At 35.5% G+C, this 20,910-nt stretch overlaps 1 protein-coding gene across 1 annotated transcript; it reads left to right on the top strand.

Annotated features, from left to right (window-relative positions):
• The first annotated feature begins 12,682 nt into the window (after window positions 1-12,682).
• Window positions 12,683-14,027, top strand: LOC122089454 (glutathione S-transferase-like). The gene is made up of 3 exons (XM_042659447.1): window positions 12,683-12,941; window positions 13,043-13,091; window positions 13,203-14,027. The coding sequence occupies exons 1-3, from the start codon at window positions 12,795-12,797 to the stop codon at window positions 13,652-13,654; spliced, it is 648 nt and encodes a 215-aa protein (XP_042515381.1). The 5' UTR covers window positions 12,683-12,794; the 3' UTR covers window positions 13,655-14,027.
• Window positions 14,028-20,910: the final 6,883 nt, after the last annotated feature.

Here is a 20,910-nt window from a genome sequence, read left to right as displayed (position 1 = left end):
AATTTTTTTTTTTTTTTTTTTTTGCTTAGGCATGGATTTTGGATTTAGATATTGGAACAGTTCCTAAAACCTATTATGAACCAGAGTTGTCACACCCATTAATAATTGATACTGGTTCACAGATATGGAATTGATTGGTTAATCAGGTCTTTTCAGGGAATAGCCCAAAAAGGGTAGCACAAACTAGGGTCCGTTTTAAATACACAAAACAAAACCATCCTAATTCGAGTCCCAAGGACCTAAGTTTCGATTCTCGTACAGCTAAGATAAGAGGTGGATGTGTGTTACTCACTTATTATCTCTCTTAAATTTTTGGTCTATCACCTATCTCTTCTTATTTCCTCTCCTATTCTCTTTTCCTATACTCCTTCTCTTTCCTCACGGTTTATCAAAATTTCATTTTTTTATTTATGATTTAACATTCGTTTATTATCAATCCTACAAAATAGCTTTATTTTAATCCTATAAAATAGTGGACTCCCTTACCTCTTTTCTTTTTTTTCTTGAGTTCTCTCTCTCTCTCTCTCTCTCTCTCTCTCTCTCTTTCTCTCTCTCTCTCTCTCTATATATATTTTTTCATTAACATTTTTCCTCATCCATAGAGAAGAGATAGGTTGTAATGTCGGTAGAGAGAATAGGATTGCAACAATAGAGGGGTTGAATGGTTTAGATGCAGAGGATCCGACAATCAATAAGATGTTAGCACATATGGAACATTACACAATGCTAGCGTGTAGTTCTCTGTCTAATTTAAAGGATGAGGTTAAGAAAGTATGATGGTGGGGAATGTATTCCCAATAGCCCATGCCATCTAACCAAAGATGCATTATTGACGTCTAAAATTCATAGCTCAATGTCATGTTCAAAATCCCCAAGGACCATTTTGTAATCCTAGTATCAAATGGCGGCCTTTTGAGCATTTTACCTATTGTTTTTGATGTACAATTTAACCCCAACCTTTTTTTGTTTAAGTTCAGGCCTACCAACGAATTGGTATTTTTTATTAAATAATTAGCCCAACTCTCTCTATCCACTAGATTTATAATTTACATGTAATCCTCAGAACATTAACTTTTCTAATATTATGTAACGGCTTTTATATTTATCAAAAAAAAAAATCCCCAAGGACGTGTCCACTATGATCAAATGGTGAGATACTACAAGAAAACACATTTTTGGCGACGGAAAAAAAGTGTCGCAAAAAATAAAAAACCGTCACTAAATATAGAGGCGACAGTTAATTTTTTGTCGCCAATTCCGTCGCCTATACTGCCGCAGCTAAAAATAGGCGACGGAAAATCATGGGGTGTTGGGAAAAATAATATTAGCGACGGTTTTATATTTTCCGTCGCCAAATATATTTTTAGCAACAGCAAATGCCGTCACCTATAACTATATAAATAATAGATGCAATTTGTTTATAACAACAATATAAAAAAATCCGTTGCCAAAAATGTATATGCCAACAGCTACTACACGTCGCCTAAGCCTAATAATAATCTTTTTAGAACAACGGTATAATAAAACCCGTCGCCAAATATAAAATAAGAAAAAAATATATATTTATATTAGTAAATTTTACAAATTACCTGTAAATTATTTTCAGTAATATACATTGTCCAATTCAGAAAAGAAGATCAATTCAAACATCCATATAAGAATATATTCCTTTCATTTAACTTTCAAAAAGTCTTACAATCATAACTAAGAATTCATTGCTTTCATCCCACTTTCAAAAAGTCTTACAATCATAAATAAGAAGTCATTGTCTTCATTTAACTTTCAAAAAGTCTTACAACCATAACTAAGAATTCATTGTTTTCATCCCACTTTCAAAAAGTCTTACAATCATAAATAAGAAGTCATTGTCTTCATTCCACTTTCAAAAAATTCCTGCAATCTATATATCAAGCTTCAGACTTTGCATTCTTCATCAATTGGATTTGTCTTGCATACTCCTCCAAAGGATATTTCACTATCTTTCATAGCCTTGCCTTGCCTTGCCTTGCCTCATCAGATTTAACAATATCCTACAATATAGGAAAATTAACTTATGTTGTGTTTGAATGCTAAGAAAATAAAAAGGACATCTTTCAATAAATAAATAAATAAATAAAAAACATTAGAACAAAATTATTGGCTCTTAAACTAGTATCAAGAATGCCTACTCAATCAACATTAAATGTATTTATTGTCTGTCACCAAATGCTCTTATACTTATGTACTTTTACGGCCAGCAATTCAAAAGCATTATAAAACTCTATTTTATGGTAAGTGGTCAAGTCCCCAATTCTTCCATTAGAGCTAAGCCAATTGTCATTCCCCTAAATTGAATACCACTATGTATGAATCTTTGCAGAGTTGAAGTGGAATAAAATGAATTTGTTAATAGTGAAAGGTAAATAATTTATAAATGTAAAGGAGTGGAAAATAAGTGCAATATGTTTTTCGATTTGTTTTTTTTGTTTCTGCCCCCCCCCCTTTCCTTTTTTTCTTTTTTTTTCCTTGGATGGTCTTATTCCTATATGATTGTCCCCTTCTAACAAAATCATTTGTTTATCCACACACATAGGGAGGTGGAGAGGGGGATCATTGAATGCAAGATGATATAAAGATATGTACATCCCAAAAACAAATAAGTCAACATAAAAGAAAAAGTCTCAAAATTGCAATGAATTACTTACACAAATGATATATCTATTTTCAACTTATTATGGAATAATCTAGGATGCAGAACCAAATTCTATTGAACCAAAAATAAGGAAAGAAAGTACATGTTGACTTAAAGATGCTATTGGAGTAAAAAGCATGGAACAAAAGTTATCACAAGTCATAACCTAGTAACACCCCAAATACCACTAAAGTGGTCTAAATTCATTAAACAACTGTATTGAACATGGAGGAAAAAGATAAAATGTAGGCTCCAAAAAAAAAAGGAGATTGATCTGGAAAAAAAAATAGAGAAATATTTAACAGCAGGTGCATCCATACATGATTAGGCCTTTCTGATCTCTCTGAATTGAGTTGTTAATTTTCTCCCCATGTTGCCATGTTGTTCTATTTCTCTGTTTTAGTGATGAGAATACGGTGTGGGGTGGGTCCTAATTGTATGTCTGAGGGTTTTTTTTTTTTTTTATATGTGGAATATTCATCTTATCTGATGAAATATGGTGATTGGATTCTTCCTTATCCAATCATTGGTCAATATGAGAGCACCTGTGCCCACATTGGTAGGATTTGATTCGCCACATCATTCCGATGTAGGCCCTAGAATTCCATAGTCAGTTCCCTAAGGTTCAATGGGGTTTTTCATGTAGATATTGAATAATAGGGATATATATATATATATATATATATTTATATGTTCTGGTGGAGAGGGTTACAATCTTTCCTGTCTCTCACTTTATATGGGAGACATGAGCAGTTTCTCCGGAATCTATTTCTTCTTCTGCCATCCCTAGCTAGAGCTAGCTTCCTCCTCTCGTTCTATTCCTCAAGTCCATCAAAATGAACCCATAACCACTCCTCTTCAATATTTTACTTTTTCTCATTCAGTTCCACTTGGTTCCCATTCTTGCAATTCCTATTCGCGGCAACCCATTTAGTTGCATTAAAGTTCAGAAAAAATTGAATGTAATTTATGGGTTATTAAGACTAAATATCACTCCCATAGCTGAACTCCAAGCTAAGTAAAACTGATGTTACTCTGTCATGGCTTTTCCTGTTTGAGGAACTTTTCATAATCTGGCTATAGTATAGGTTTGACTTTCAAGTTGGGTGTGGTACTACTTATTGGTCTAACCATCAGCAATATTAAAAGGAAGAAGTGTTACTGTAGCCCCAAGAGGGGCAATTTGTGTCTCTTTTGCTTTACATGGAACTAGATGTTTGTGATATGGGCTACTAGTGTGTTAGAGAGTAGAGACCACTATAGAAGAAAATCTTAGTAATGGTCAGGCTGTCTTTTCTTTTCCCTTATTGGCCTGTTTAAATTGTTTATTGAATGTTGTTGGACACTTTGAAGAGGAGCAGGCCAGAACATTGGAACTCTAGGTCCTACCAGTGACGGGATTCTTGCCAACGATGTGGGGAGCCGAGGTATGGAGATTTTGGTGGGAGAGTTGGATCATCTATTGGCATTCATTGGTTAGGGTGTAGGGTTATTTGAATTTTTCAATTAGTATCTTCCTCATTGGGCAGAATCAGGGAGCACAATAACAGCAAACAGAGCAATCAAATTTTACAAATTTGAGGTATAAAACAAGGGAAAGGACAGAAAGTGTACCTTCACTCGTAGATTGCTTTCTCTATTTTTTTTTTTTTCATAGAAATATAGTACAGATTAGAAGCTGAGAAAAAGTATGAAAAAAAAATCCAGCTCTTAGATGCTTCTGACTCACCAGATCATCACTCAGAACAGCTATGTAGAGGAAGAAAGCTACAACCTTTAGGTCTTTACAATAATGTCTCCGAATAACTCACCCTTTTTTAAGGTACTGTGACTACCTAGCCCAAGTCTATTGGCTAGAGAGACTTGCTTCAAAGTCTCAACACTCCTAAAAGTCCGATGCAACCTTAATAGAGAAACTCGGGCTTCTTGTAAACTCAGAAGCTTTACCTAACCTTCAATGGCGGCAAACAATGAAACACAACACATGCATTCATCTTAGAGAGAGAGAGAGAGAGAGAGAGAGAGAGAGAGAGGGACCTTGAGTTGGCGTATTCGAAGAGCTTTCCTGTGGAGGAAAAAATGATAAGAGCGACCTCAGCATCACCGAGAATGGACAGCTCCTCAGCCTTCTTAAAAAGCCTTCTTCTTCTCTTAGAGAAGGTCACTTGTTTCACCGTCGTGTTATCGATCTTCTTGATCTGAATTTTCTCTCTCGCCATTCTTTTTTCCTTTCACCAATCGTAGATTGCTTTCTCGCCTACAACAACCGTAACATCACCGCTGATAGAGGAGAAATCTGAGAGGGAGAGGGGTTAGGGCAGAAGTGAGTTGTGAGGGAAAGAGAGAGAGAGAGAGAGAGAGAGAGAGAGAGAGAGAGAGAGAGAGAGAGAGAGAGAGAGAGAGAGGAGGACGTGAGAGAGGGGGTAGGGTAGAGGAGAGACGTGAGAGAGAGAGACTTTGAATTCTGGTAAAACATGGAACAAAAGTTTATTCATTTAAATTAAATTAGAATCAGGAGGTTTTGAGACAGAGAAATAATGCAAAAGCAACTTTGTGCGGGAAAGAAAAGTGGGGAAAACCAAAAGCATAAGTAAATTAAGAAACCTCTCCTGCGTCTAAAATTCTTTAGTTTCAGTTTTTTAATTGATCATTGTATATGATTTTTTGCTGCAGTAGTGTTTTTACCGTTGTCACATATAAAATTAGATAGTCCAAATCTTTTTGGCAATAGGAAAATTATAAATGTCCTCCAAAATAATATTTTGTGACAATATCATTTCTACCGTCGCTATAAATTACATCGGTATTGATTTAGCATAGGATATTAGGCGACGGTAAAAAATTTACCGATGTCTAAGATGTTATTTCACTACGGTATTAAAAAATTCCATTGCCTTAAATAATTTTTTGTAACGTTTATGTCGTGATAAAATGATTAGGCTACGGTATTTTTAATTTCGTTGTTGAAATTCATTTTTTGCGACAAGTATTATTTTACTGTCTCCATAAATGTATTAGGCAACGGTATCTATTTTACCGTCGCCATATATTATATTTGGCGACGGTAGCATTTTTATACCGTCACCATAAATGTGTTTTCTTGTAGTGATATTGTTTTAATGTTGGCGTTGTATAGATATATTTAGAATATATAACCCTCTTTTGGGAAAATGTTGGGTATGCCGCCAATATCAAGTATGCTAGCACCCATTGTGTCTATCTCTCTCTTTCCCTTTTTCTGAAATGACCCTCATTTTCTTCCTGAATGATACTTCATCATGTGATCCTATTGGTGCTATTTACTAGCATACTTGGTATCGGCGGCATACCTATCCCTCTCCCATTAATTTTTTACTACTCTATTTTAGTTAAAGAGCAAAAAATTATTATCAAAATAAATTTTAAGTCACTCATCATCATACATTTTTGTAGAGTTGTCATTTTCTCGTATGATTTTCGAATACGAATATAAAATGATACTATATTATCTTCACCGAAAAAGAAAAAAAAAGCTATATTAAAAGAGCAACAAAATAAATAAATAAAAAATCCCATAATTGGAAGAATATTGTTATCAAATTAGAATTTCGGTATTTAGATAGAATATTAATCAAACAGTGGATGTACTAATAGGATATTAACTCAGATGCTGGATCAGCAATCTGAAAATGATTTTTATCAAATCCCTACGCAAAAGGATTTTACTTGTCAAAAAATATTTTGTAAAATAGCTAAATGGTTGGCAATACAAAATAAATATTTAAATGAGTCGGGCAAATAGATTGAGTTGAGCTATGAAATTGGATACATTACTAATCTTGGTGATCCCTTCTCATTTCTAGGGTTCATAGTTCATACCAAAGAAGCACATGTATATTGACAAAGTGAATGATCAAACCAAAAGCATTTATCCTCTTCATGATGTGGTTAGAATTATTCTCAAAATGGTACTCTCTAATGACATCTACACTTGTGTATTTAAAAATTAAATATATGTAAAAGATCCCTACTTGATCTTGCGGCCCGATGTCCAAACACCGGAGGTTGCAAAAATACCACCCTTCCCCCTAGGTGGATGCCTATGCCCCTCTCTTGTTGCTCCCCATGTTGGTGCAGTGGCAATGTGACCAGGTAGCGATCCCCAATCATTAAAATACATAACATTCTATTGATTGCCTCTTGTTTTATTCTTGAAATTTCTTTAAATTGGGAGTAAAGAAAAGGACTTTTGAATAATTTGAAAGTCATTATCATGTCGTTCTCAGCGGCTGGCCATCATTGTTTCACACGCTTTCTGAATAGACGTGTGAAATGACAATATTTAATCTTCATTGAATAAAAAGTGTGTTACACTAAAAAGGCAGAAAAGTAAAGTTAAAAATTATTACTAAGGGGTGTCTAAAAGAAATTCGCAAAACTAAAAGAGAATGAATTTTTTGGTAGAAAAAATGGAGTGAATGACACCTCTACATATGTGTGATTAGAAAAGAAAAAAAAAATTGATAAATGTGTGTTTAGAACTTGACATCTACTTTTAATTGTCTCTTGTCTCATTCTCCAAAGTTATTTAATGTAGTATTTGATGTAAGAATAAAAAAATGTTTCCAAAAAATTAAAAATCATTTTAGTGTAATATTTTATGGAATTTTTATGTATTATAACGGCATTTACCCTCATTGAAAGAAAGAAAAATATTATACTAAAATGGTAAAAAAAAAGGTTACAATATAACAACTTAGGTGGTGTCAATAAAAGAATCCCAAACTAAAAACTGTATAATGTTATAATAGTGAATGATCTAAAAAAGTATAAGGTTACTATATTATTGGAAGTCGGTGACCAATATGATTGCGATGAGGATGCTTTAATCAATTGCTGAAATATTATAAATATATTTATTCAGTCTCAAAAGTGTTCACAAACCTAAAGATTATATATCGGAGAAGTGTTTCCTGTGGGCGAGGGGTGGCTCCTCTGCATGCATGAGAGTCAATGGGAAAACACACGGAAGCATCAAGCGAGGAATCATTAACGCATTTCATGGGGGTAGAGCGATCATTTCCTCCTTCATATGTCTAGGTGTAGTGCCCACGTTCTCCCACATAAACATTTTCCTATATATATTATTGGAGAATGTTTCTGGCATGGCTGTGTGGAGGTTGAGTAGCCTCCACTAGCACCCCACCCCTTCTCTCCATGAAATGACTCTCTGTCCCCTATTGATGGATTTGATAGGGGCTTACATTTGTTCTCGCTTGCCCACCTACTTAGCCTCTACCATCTGGCAGAAAAACACATTTCCATATATTATCTTAGGGAATGAATTCTCTATTTGAGAGTCCCTATAGAGCGAAAGAGTTGCCTGGTGATCCCTAGGTTGCAGCACGTCCGATCGTGAACTTCTCATGTCGTTGTCACTGTTTCTAGGACCGACAGACGCCTCACTTGCACGGGAACCTACGTAGTGTAGTGTCTATCGTACATTTAACATAGCGTTCAGACTCATGTGTAGTCCAGAACTTGGGGAGTTCCCTTGCTCTTGCTACGCACGATTAGTCAGCCTTACGGTAGCAAAAGAATTAAAGTGAACATTAGTGCTCATTGGGTCTATCTTCTTCTTTTTTTCTTTTTTTTTTCGGTAGAAAGGTCTATCTTCCTTCTGTTCAATAGAAGACCGAGATGTCATTTCATAGGGTAAAAAAAAATAGACATAAGGAGGTGTGTATGATATACTCCCGGATAAAGAATATTATCCCATTATTGTTATTATAAGGAGTAGATAAATAATTTGAAGGTTCTCAGAAAAAAAAAAATGAAGGCAAAGCAAAAAAGGATTGTTTATAGAGATGTCAATCCGTTAAAGGATATTTAAACAAAACAAGTAAGAAATATTTGTTAAAGTAGATAGTTAATTTGATTTAGACAAACGGTACTGTATCCGCATCTCATGTCAGAATGTTGTCATGCTGAGCGACCCCATAAAAAATAAAGAGAAAATTACATGATTACCCACTTTTGGGTTTCCCTTTACAAAATTATCCACAAAAAGTTTTGGTTAACAAAAATACCCAAAATTGGGTTTGGTTTTACAAAACTACCCACCCAAATTTCAGTTAACAAAAATACCCAAAATCAAGTTTGGATTTACAAAACTACCCAAAATAGTGAGTCTTCATCTTCCACATATAATCATGTTTTTTTTTATTACTGAAACTTTGAGTGAGTAGTTTTGTAAACCCAAACTCAATTTTGGGTATTTTTGTTAACTTAAACTTTAAGTGGGTAATTTTGTAAAGGAAAACATAATTTTGGGTATTTTTGTTAATTGAAACTTTTAGTGGGTAATTTTGTAAAGTAAAACCTAATTTTGGGTATTTTTGTTAACTGAAACTTTTAGTGGGTAATTTTGTAAAGGGTAACCCGTAAGTGGGTAATCAAGTAATTTTCTGAAAAATAAAAGTGCCCAATCGGACCACTCGGGTTGGTGTGGCGGCCATTTTAACCTTTTCGAAGTAAAAAACCTAAAATACCAAAATGGATTTGGGTTGGATTGGCCGGACCCAATCTTTTTTTTTTTTTTTAATTTAATTTAATTTAAAGTGTGGTATGTGTTACATTGTTGGTCCTACATTGTTCTAAGTACAAGTACCATATCGGCATATTAGCAATAAACTTAATATAGAAGATATGTGACCATTGAGAGTGATGACTGATGAGTGACAAAACTAAGAAGGATAATGTAAATTTATGATTATATTAAAGTTGATTTTGGAATATAGTTTTAAAAATCAAAACCAAGAAGGATAAAGTATTAAAAGAAAAAAATATGATCATATTAAAGCTGATTTAGGAGTATAGTTTTAAAAATCAGATTGGATCAGTTGAACTCGCTTGGATGGATCAATATCGGTCAAGACCAATCTCAAGTCTGGATCAGTCCGAGATCAATCCATTGGTATGATCTAAGGGCAAAAATATTAAAAAACTATTAAAAAAAATAAAGGTAAATTTGACTAATCTCGAATGATCTGATACTAATCTAGATTGGAATCAATTGAGATTGATCTTGAATTTTAAAATCTTATTGGGGAGGCCTTTAGATGTCTCAGTTCAAATTAGTGATTTAATTCAAACTGAAAGAGCTAAAAGAACAAGGGGTAGACTTGAAATGATCCTATCAACTCTATCTGTATTGTACTAATATCGATATCAACCAAGAAGACGATTTAGAGATTGATACCGTTACCTAGGCTTGCAACAAGGTTGGGTTGGGCCAGGATTTTTAAAACCTAAGCCCAACCCGGAGTTCCCTTAGCTGGGCTCAAGTCTGGTTTGCTTGGCCCTGACTCAAGGCCTAAAATTCGAACACTTACCTACCTTGACCATGGGAATGGGAAGGGAAATACAAGGTTAGAGAGAAGAAGAAAGAAAATAGGAAGAACAGGTATGGCTTTGACTCAAGGCCTAAAATTCGAACACTTACCTACCTTGACCATGGGAATGGTAAGGGAAATACAAGGCCGGAGAGAAGAAGAAAGAAAATAGGAAGAAGAAGACAAGGTTGTGCTCAACCTAAGGCCTCAATCTTGGCTCAGACTTACCCTGACTCAGGGTTAGAAATTCCTAACATTGACCCGCTCTCACACCCAAGGTATCTCAGCTCAGGTTTAGTTCAGACTTAGGGTAGACCATGATGAGCTAGGGCCGATAGGACCAAACTTACACCCCTCATATGAGTAACATTTGCCTATAACCTTAGGTTGTGTTTGGCAGCCAAGAGAAGAAAAGAAAAAAGTACAATTTTTGTACTTTTTTCCTTGGATTAAGAATTTTTCTTTGCACTTGGTATATTTTCACCCATAAGAAGATTTCCCTTTTCAAATTCAAAATTTCCCTTGGGAATTGTGAAATTTTCTTTTGTTCTTCCAAAAATTTTCTTGCCAAAAATACAAGAAAACATGAGAAAATATAAAACATAATAAGACAAAAAACGAATGATTACACAATGATTTCCTATGTGTTTATCTCTCTCTCTTAAAATTCAAATTTCTTTTGAATTTTTTTCATTTCTTTTTTTTTCTTCTCTTCTCTTGGTAACCAAATATACATATTCTTTTTATTTTCTCATCATTTTTTGTCGTTTCTTCTCTTTTCTTTTTTAGATTCTTTTTTTTTTTTTCTTTTCTTCTCTTAATTACCAAACATAGCCTTAGTGTGGAGTGTGACTTATGTTGTTAGAAATGTGCATAAAAGAAAAAGACCCAACTCGTCTCCAATGTGTTGAGCGGTCAACGCAGCATACGGTGGTTCGAAAGACCTAAATACATACCCAACATGGAGGCTTACATTCCAAATCCTCCTAGTAGTCCAATGCCAGTTGAACGCTCATCATGTTGGAGAAGATCTTTTTCCAAAAAAAAAAAAACGTAAAAAGATATTCCTACTTTACCAATAAAGAAAAGGTACACTCCCTACCAATGACAAGAATAGATTCGAAATAGGCCCCACCATGTAATGGGGAACCGGCACAACGTTCACATGATGGGCACGTTATCCAATCTATATATTAGAACAGTCTAAAGCATGTCTTTATCTCATTTTATTTCTCTATCTTATGGAGCACATATACCAAAACAATGGCATCCCACTTGTTGCCTACTTTTGGCCCTACCTAAATCATTAAATTTGGACCGTCCCGATCAAAAGGTAGATTGATAGATAGATATATCATTCAATGGAGCTTAATTCACGTCACGTTCATCAAATGCAATAGAACCCAAGTGTATCTTAACATCTATTAGTTTCTCGACAATTGTGTCAGATTTCAAATGAACACGTAGGCTTTGGGGTCGTGAGTCTCGTGATCATTGGAACACCACATTAAAGAGCATGACAATTAAGTTCCTAATGTCTATTAATCATCGACCAATGAGAGAGAGGATCAACTCAATTAAGCTTTAATTATCCAAATTAAATAGGTTTAAGTACATAATTTGTATTTCATAATGAGCCTAAAAATCTAAAACTAACTCCCTAACTAAACCAACTCCTCTTGATGCTTTCACTTCTTAAGAAATTCTCTCTTACTAAAATTAAAAAAATAATAACTTAGATTTATCTTTTGATTTTCAAAAGAGAAAAAGAAGACTTATCCCGGTGCTTAGATATGTGAGTGTATTAGATAATTACCACTCTGCTCTTCGTGAAATAAAAAATTCTATCCATATATATGTCCCTACACAAGCTTTTATTGGACCTCATACTGATAGAGGAATTACGCGATAAGATAACGATCTCTTGTCCTTTTTCAAAATATCATTTTTTTGGTAAATCTTTTTATAAATATCACATTCCATTGTTACAAAAAAACTATCCAAAATATATAGAAATCCCATGAATTAACATGGGAATGATTTCCTTTCTAGCCAAAAATGAATCCTCTTAATGGAGGGGGAAAAATGCTCTCGTTTATTGTTAATTCACTAAAAGGAAAAATGCTTTTGATGTGCTAAATACTGTTCATGATGTTAAGTACTTAGTTTTTTTTTTATGAATTATTTATTTCGTCACATTTCTGGAATGATTAACAGCATAACTGACACCTTAACTCAGAAAACCTTGTCTTGTGCGTGTGAAATAACTTGGTCGGACTCCACTCTTTAGTTATCTGAAACTTGTAATTTGAATACTTTGTGTTGGATAAACTTGAATAAATAAATCTAAAAAAAAAAAAGAGTTGTTTGAGTATAGTTCCAAATGTTTGAGTTCCATTACGTATGCTCTCATCAAAATCAGTTTTAACCCTTGCTAAGGGTATTTCGTAAATTTAATTCAATCGGATCATTCCAGAAAGAATCGAATTACTCACGGACCTGTTGGGGTATTTCGTAAATTCAATTCAATCGGATCATTCCAGAAAGAATCGAATAAGTCACCGAGCTTTGTACCAAAAAAATAGAAAAACGAAATATATTGACCACCGCTAATTCTGTAACTCCTTCAACAAAGCAAATCTTGTCTCTCCCCTCTATAAAACGACCAGTGGTTACTGCTTTTCAAGACATCCCTTATCTTCTACTTTTCTCTCTCTAGATTTCTCTGTCTCTCTCTCTACCAGACAGCCATGGCTCCCAAGGTTCACGGAAGCGTATTCTCAACAGCAACAATGCGAGCCTTCGCTACCCTCCACGAGAAAGGTATCGAATTCGAAGTCGTCCCTATTAACATGGGAGCCGGAGAACACAAGAAGGAACCATTCATCTGCTTCAACGTAAGCTTCAACCTCCAACTGTCAAAAGCTCCATTTCAAATTTACAGATTTAAATCGAAAACCTCTAAAATACAATTTCTAAATCCCCTGTTTGATTGCAGCCATTCGGTCAAGTCCCTGCCTATGAAGACGGAGATCTGAAACTTTTCGGTAACTAATTTGGGGATCCACTAACCTGAATCGAGCCTATTCGGATTTGATTCTGAAATCTGAACTGGGTTTTTATTTTTTATTTTTCCTCCTTTTTTCTGGATTTTGCAGAGTCGAGAGCGATTACGCAGTACATAGCACATGAACACCATGGGAAGGGAACAGAGCTGGTCTACAAAGACGCGAAGAAGATGGCGATTGTGTCGGTGTGGATGGAAGTTGAAGCTCACCATTTCGATCCAGTTACTTCAAAGTTGGTTTTTGAACAAGTTGTGAAGCCTATGATGATGAATATGGAAACTGATTCAGCGGTTGTGGAAGAGAACCAGAAGAAGTTAGGTCAAGTTCTTGATGTGTATGAGGTGAGGTTATCGAAATCGAAGTATTTGGGTGGAGATGGGTTTACTTTGGCTGATCTTCATCACTTGCCTACTATGAATTACTTGATGGGAACGTCGACGAAGGAGGTGTTTGAAGCTCGCCCACATGTGTGTGCTTGGGCTAAGGATATCCTGGCTCGGCCTGCTTGGATCAAGACTGTTGCGATGCAGAAGCAAGCTTGATTAGGGTTTCTATATAGATATATAGAATGAAGAAGAGCCGACTAGCTGAGTGTGAGGCTTTTCTTTCTTGCAATAAAATGATAAAAAAAAAAAAAAAAGGGTTTTATTTTGGGTTAATGTTGTTTGTTGTGACTCACTGAGTTGCTGAGTTGTGATGAGTTGAGCCTTTCCAGTGTTGCTACTAATAAAAAAAAAAAAAAAAAAGTCTAGAGTGTCTTTTTCATTGATCTTGGATCACTATTTTGATTTATTATTTTGAAATTGTTACGATTCAACCAACATGATATGATCTTATCGCGTCAAAATCGTGTGCAATGAGGTGGCAAAGAATAGTGAACATTTAATGACGTATGATCAGATCTTTTTCCAACCATTAGATATTCACCACATCTCATTATTTACTGTTCTCAGTCTTATATCAGATATGTATATTTCATAGTAAGATAACGTGAGTTTTTTTTATATATTTTTATTGAAAATATTATTTTTAATAATCATTATTATCCCTGAAGTGTCACATGATTCACTTATAAACAGTGATGATTTTGTAGGTGTGATTTCAATTATTGGGGTAGTAGTCTTTCGGTCCGTTTCTGACAATGTTTGACCAGACTTGATACTCTTCTACTTTATGACATTTATGAACCCAGAGAGAAAAGAGAAAATTGAAGACACTATGCGCTTATCCACATAATTTCTGTGGATAATTGTCCGTCCCTGTATGCGAATTTTGAGGAATCCAAGTCGGTTTTCCTGGATTTGAGACAAATTGAAGAGTATTCTCTGGCGGGTATGGTCTGCCTGCTTCACACAGATTCGACGCCATTTGACTAAAGGGGATGCTATGTGTGTCTCCTCATGTAGGGTGTCAATCGGTCGGTCCGGCTCGATTTTGGTCCGAATTGAGTCGATTTGATATGGGAAAGCTGAAATCGAAATTGAATCAATAAGGAAATTTTGGTTTCGGTTTGGTTTTGGTTTCGGTGTGGTTTGATTTCGATTTGTCTTCGGTTTCTTAAATCGATTTGTAATCGAGTTGGTTTTGGTTTTTGATCTAATTTGGATTTGACTTTCCATACAAATGTATACAAAACTATGTAAATTTTGATTTTTTTAATGAATTTTGGATTGTTTCGGTTTTTTACCGGTTTGGTTTCAGTTTCAATCTGGGTTTTGAGCCGGTTTTGGGTTCATTCGGTTTTCGGTGCGGTTCGGTTTGGTTTTGGGGTTGCAATACTCCAAATTGAACCGAACCAATAAGGTTTCGGTTTGATTTGGTCTGTGTTGTTATCGGTTTGGTCTGGCCGGTTTTACCAGTTCGGTTTAGGAATTGACACCCCTATCCTCATGAGTGATCTCCATGTTGGGCGAGCTAGCACCATGGAGATTCCAGTCTCGCCTCCATCTAATGCTGGTAGTAGTCCTGCTATTGATAATGATAAAACTATAAATGGCCACACCATTGGCATTGCCCCTGGGCTCTGTAAATTTCATGGAGGTTGGGGGTTTGGAGGTAGAGGACTTTGTGAAGTTCCTATTTATGGGGGTTTCTCTTCATGTTTTGGAACTATATTGACAAAAGAAATTGTGTGCTCGAAGAAGTTATAATCTATTGCCTTCAATGAAGTTTATGTTGAAAAGGAATGTTGCACAAAGAGAGGAGAGGTGTTCACGATTGCATGCCGGTGAATTTAAAAGAAGAAATAAAATAGAGGATAATATTGTACTCTCACAATAGTCGGGGTGTTTTATACATTTTATAAAAAATCTAACAGGGGTTCTATCATTTAACATGGCCCGCTAACGACAATGATTGATTTAAGCTTTTTTAAATTTCAGCGATTAGAAAAATTTGTGATCTCATTAAATAAGGACAAAGTTCAGTAGGATTCGCAATGCAATTTTCTAAATAGACTTTGGATTTGGTGGGTAAGTGCCGTGGGGAGTCTGGGGACAAGAAAACGTGCATGCAACATCGACTTTTGGAATGTTCAAGGGTGAAACCAAATAAAAAAAGATAAAAGAAAAAAGCTGCTTCTAGCCTTGCATCCATCAATCAATACCTTTTAGCTTTGGGATCATCTGTTTTTATTTTAAATTATGAGCCTTTTGGTGTGTTTTAGTCCTACCATTGATGGAAGCACCTTTGTTTTTTGCGGTTTAGGATCAGCCTTAATTAAAAGGGGTTATCCGTTCCACCCACCCACCCACCCACCCACCCACTCACTCACTCTCGCTGTAGAGAATAAAGAGTGTCCAAGGATTTTCTTCTCCATGGAGCCCAACTGCCCAGGTCCTTCCAACCGTGGGAGTGAATAGATCTCTAGATTTTATGGGGAGGAGTCGGATCCTATTTAGACATTTAGACCTTCAATATACAGCTAGAGTAATGATTATCTTAGATATGAACCCTTCAACGTAAGTAGAAAAAAAAATTCTGAAGCTTAAATAAGAAAGCTGGTGATCTGCTCTATCTATGCACAACCTCGTAAACAACCTCGTACAGAATTAAAATAAAATTAAGGAGAGAGAATGCTACCTAATCATATGGTGTGTGTGTGTTAGTACAAGCCAATGGGAACGTATGTTGAAGCATCCAACAAGGGGATAAAATGATCTATTTAACGCCCATGTATCTAGATGTAAGCGTGCATGACAGGGTAGTGTTCTTTTATCCTTAATATTAAATGGTTACTCTGTATAAAAATTTAAGTTTGCTACAAATCTTGTGTATATACGGACCTCAGGATCTTTGGTTTATCTATCATATTTCAGTCCAATTTGAGTCTATCTATTGTCAAAACAAATTATTAAGAATATCATAACTACTAACTATAGTATGGCGCATAGACATATATGGGGAGTATGCTTAGACGTCAGAGGACACAATTTAATCTATGCATGAAATTTGATATGTGACAAATCCACATTATTCTCTAAACATTCAAATGTCAAAATTTTTACCTTTACCAAGATGCAAGGGTGGGGAGACTAGTGCAACAACCCACCACCACAGTCCCCAGTTTAAATCACAGATGCACAGGTAGGGAATCAAATCTGGGACTATGCGCTTATCCACATAATTCCTAATTCGCCCTAACCATCTGGACAATCCACGGATGGATAAATTAGATAAATTCCTAAATCAAAAGAAACTTTTTTTTTTTTTAGCTTCTCATTTGCTCTCTTGAAGATTACTTTCATGGAAAAGAAGTGTTGCGGCTAGTACATTTAATTTTAAGTGTACAAATCTCCAAATCTGAAATCCACAACTATTTTATTGGTTGTGGAGGGGGGGGGGGGTTGGATAAGTTTTGGATCCAATTCATGATTAACAAAAAATCATACAACCTAGTTTTGTTGAATCGGTGCAATTTTTAGATGGATTTCTTTAACAAGTCATCATTCAATTTGCCAAAGTGTTGAAAATCATCAGTTGGCAATAATGGAAATACAGGTAAAATTTAGGAATATACCAACTACCCATAATTACGGATTCTTATGAAGGTAGAAACAGCATCAGCTCTGTCCAGTAGCAGTAGAAATAAAGGAAATTAAGGGTGTGAAATCAAATTGATTCTAAAATGTTTTTTGATTAATTATCTAGCATGATTTGTATTATTAACTTTAAAACATTCTAAATCTGGTAATCATTAAATTTTACTAAATTTTACAATAAAATATCTTTATTTGGAAAGAGAAAATAAATGTTATACATGAAAATATAATTATCAAACATGACAAGGGTTTTAAGGAAAAGGATTCTTGAAGCCGCCAAGGCACCTTACTCATCATCACATGAAACTATTTACTCATTTTATCAATTATAAAAAAAAAAAAAATAGAAAAAAAAATTCATGTGAGAATTGTAGAGTGCCCCATAGCTGCAATTAGACAAAAGTCATCTAGATCAGCAAATGCAGATTGCACACTCTTTTTTTTTTTTTTTTTTGTTAACCAAGGTGTCCAGGCCAGCTTACACGCACCTCGACTAATCCTCGGGGAGATTGCACACTCATTTGAACATCCCTAAAGTTGAAAGGAAGAAAATTTCGATCATTAGTCTATCTTTATCTTAACTACACTAAATTACTTTATTTTTTGGGGTTCCCTAATATAGCAAATGTTCAACTCTTCTCCGGTTTTTTAAAATGCCTAAATTACCTCTCAATGGCATATTTCCACTACTTTTTTCACACTTCACTATTAATCTACCTTGTAAGTACATATTGGTATAACTTAACCACAAATTCATAGTTATTAATGCATTTAATTTTTATATAAATTTTTTACATTCACATAGAGACCCTCTCTAAAATTTATCACCAAATTAGTGGACTAATTGAAGTATCCAATTATTCTAATAGATACTTAGGCTAAATTAATAAATAACTAAAAAATGTACTTTACAATTAGTCAGTTTGCATCATGTACATCAAATACCATACTTTCTTGGATTGAGGAGTACTTGTAAACGTTAGAATGAAATATAGAGAATAATGGTATAAAATAGCATTAACGATTATGTAATTTATAGTTAGATAATCTCAATACATATTTATGATGTGTTGGGAAGTTTTTGTCCTTCATGTTTGACACAAACCGATAAGAAAAATCCAAAATCAAACTAAAATCATTGCATCTTTATTGGATCATATTTTGGAATCATTGATTCTCATATTGAAACAAGTCCAAACCGACTGATTGATACCCTTAAATTGATCAACTATTTTGGCCGTTACTAATTTTTGTTTTATGAACATGTGCATTTTGGTGAAATGTAGGGCCTGGGATTGTGATAAAGTCATGGGAAAAGGTTCTCTGAACAGGTATGCTCTCTCTCTCTCTCTCTCTCTCTCTCTCTCTCTCTCTCTCTCTCTCTCTCTCATGAAATAATGGATCGGGATCCTCTGTTGCGTGACATGACGTGTACCACAGATCCAAAGGCTGGGAGTACCTACAACTATGCATCCATGTCTTGGGCTTCATGTCTGACGGCTCCCAGCCCTTGAACCTGCACTATAGGCCACAATCATTATGCACTTCATTGGTGTGCTCCCTTATATTACTTATTCAAAGAATCCTCTCCTATTAATTATTTTGATTGTCATGTTATAGTCAAAAAGGGTTCTCTAGACAAGAGAAATAGTGCACCCACATAAAACCACGGTTTAAGTATTGGTATTGGATTGGCCTTATTGTATTGGTGTCGACCAAGATTGATACCAATATCTGATCGATCTGGATCAATTAACGGAATTGTTTCAAGGGTAAAACCGTAAAGAAAAATGTATTGTTTTGAAAAATTAAGGGAAAAAGTGACCGATATGCACTAGATTGGTATCGGGTCTATATTGACAGATACCTATTAGAGAGATACCTCAGTATACGGCCACACATGCTAACACTCCCTCACCAACCATGTCTAGTTCACATGTTGTTACCTAGAGAAGTTGCTAGTGTTTGTTATAACCGTTTAACTGTGCAACCGTATTAGATGCTATCTCTTATGTATATATATCATGTAATCTTGATTAATAAAGCATAATCAGAATATTATCACATGGTATCAAGAGCTGCCTCTCAGACGAATTTTCTTTTCTGATCCTCTCATGGCCTCTCCCTCTTCTGCTACAAGCTCTGCTTCAGATTTGCGGGTGGTTTCTACCAATGTTTCCCCTCAACAGCCTTTGAACTTAATGCCTCGAATTACTTGCTTTGGCACACTCAATTTCTACCACTTCTTCGTGGATACAACCTTCTAGGGTTTGTGGATGGGTCTTTCCCTCGGCTGTGTCGTCTTCCAATCCAGCTTCTGCAATTGCTGCTGATCTGTGGGAGAGACAAGATCAACTCATTTTGAGTTGGATCATATCGTCGTTGTCTGAAGCGACTATTTCTCATATCATTGGTGCTATACCTCTTCAGAAGCTTGGATGACTCTCAGTCGGATCTATACTCCTACCTCAAGAACAAGAGTTATGGACCTCAAAGATCAGCTGTTTTGTCTTCACCATGGCACTGAGTTGATCACAGAGTACATCTTGAATGTTCGGTCAATTGCTGATACACTGGTTGCGATCAAACAGCCTCTGTCTAATGAAGATCTGGTTCTTGCAATCCTTAGAGGTCTTGGTCCTAATTTTCACGACTTTGCTACATCGATCCGGCTTCGCTTCTTTCTTGTGTCATTTGTAGAACTCACTGGCTTATTACTAAGCCATGAAAGCTTTCTTCAAGCCTCCACTCCTGCTGCTGGTATTACAACAACGAATCTTGCTATCTCAGGAGGTGATTCTCACCGATCAACAACTGGATCTCCAGGTTCCCATCATTTCTCCAATAATTGGTTCTCGCGAGGTTATCGTGGAAATCGCCGCTCCAATCGTTCACAGTTTAATCAGAGTTACTTTGACCAAAATCAAGCAGATCATTCCTATCAGCATGGTCATTATCGAAACACTGATCCAACTCGTTACAAGGAACAACAGTAATGATTCAAAGGTTCCTCTTCACAAGGATCCTCTTCTAGATCTACTTCTTCATCATTTTGTCAGATTTGCAGCCAGGCTGGTCACTCTGCTTCAACTTGCCCTCAACGCTTTAATCATGCCTTCTTAGGTAATTCACTTGCCCTCTCCAATTATAATTCCTCCTGTTCTTCCGCTGCCTGCTAATTGACACAGGTTCTAATAATCATCTTGTCTCAGACATTAGCAATCTAGCTATTTCCTCTCCTTACTCTAGTTCTGACCACATTGTTGTTGGGAATGGTCAAGGACTCCCAATCTCTAATGTTGATCTTGCACTCTTTCAGGTTCTTTAACTCCCTTTAATCTTCCTATTGTTTATCATGTTCCTAATATTCAACGAAATTTACTCTCTGTTCATCGGTTTACAACCGATAATGATGCCTTCTTTGAGTTTTACTCTACTCATTTTGTTGTTAAGGATCGGCGGACGAAATAGGTCCTTTATCAAGGGTTGAGTAAAGAGGGCTTATATCAAATTCCTCAGTCTACCTCACCCACCGTTGTTGCATGCTCTGCTGTTCGCACTTCAATTACTGACTGGCATTATCGTCTTGGTCATGCTTCCTTCAATACAGTTCGTGACGTTGTTCATCATTTCTCTCTTCCTACTAGTACTAATAAGCATTATGTTTATAGTGACTGTGCTTGCTCTAAAAGTCACAAACTTGCGTTTACTTTGTCTACTTCTGTAAGAAAATTTCCTTTGGAATTAATTCATTGTGA

This window comes from Macadamia integrifolia, chromosome 1, assembly GCF_013358625.1.
Source record: "Macadamia integrifolia cultivar HAES 741 chromosome 1, SCU_Mint_v3, whole genome shotgun sequence".
NCBI classification, from domain to species: domain Eukaryota; kingdom Viridiplantae; phylum Streptophyta; class Magnoliopsida; order Proteales; family Proteaceae; genus Macadamia; species Macadamia integrifolia.
The sequence above is the reverse complement of the archived record's forward strand: the minus strand, read 5'-3'. Positions and strand labels throughout refer to the sequence as shown.

Excerpts from the sequence above, each read along its gene's own strand:
- LOC122089454 (XM_042659447.1), top strand. The coding sequence starts at position 12,795 with ATGGCTCCCAAGGTTCACGGAAGCGTATTCTCAACAGCAACAATGCGA. Across the intron at positions 12,942-13,042 it reads AACCATTCATCTGCTTCAAC|CCATTCGGTCAAGTCCCTGC; the intron begins GTAAGCTTCAAC and ends GTTTGATTGCAG. Across the intron at positions 13,092-13,202 it reads CGGAGATCTGAAACTTTTCG|AGTCGAGAGCGATTACGCAG; the intron begins GTAACTAATTTG and ends TGGATTTTGCAG.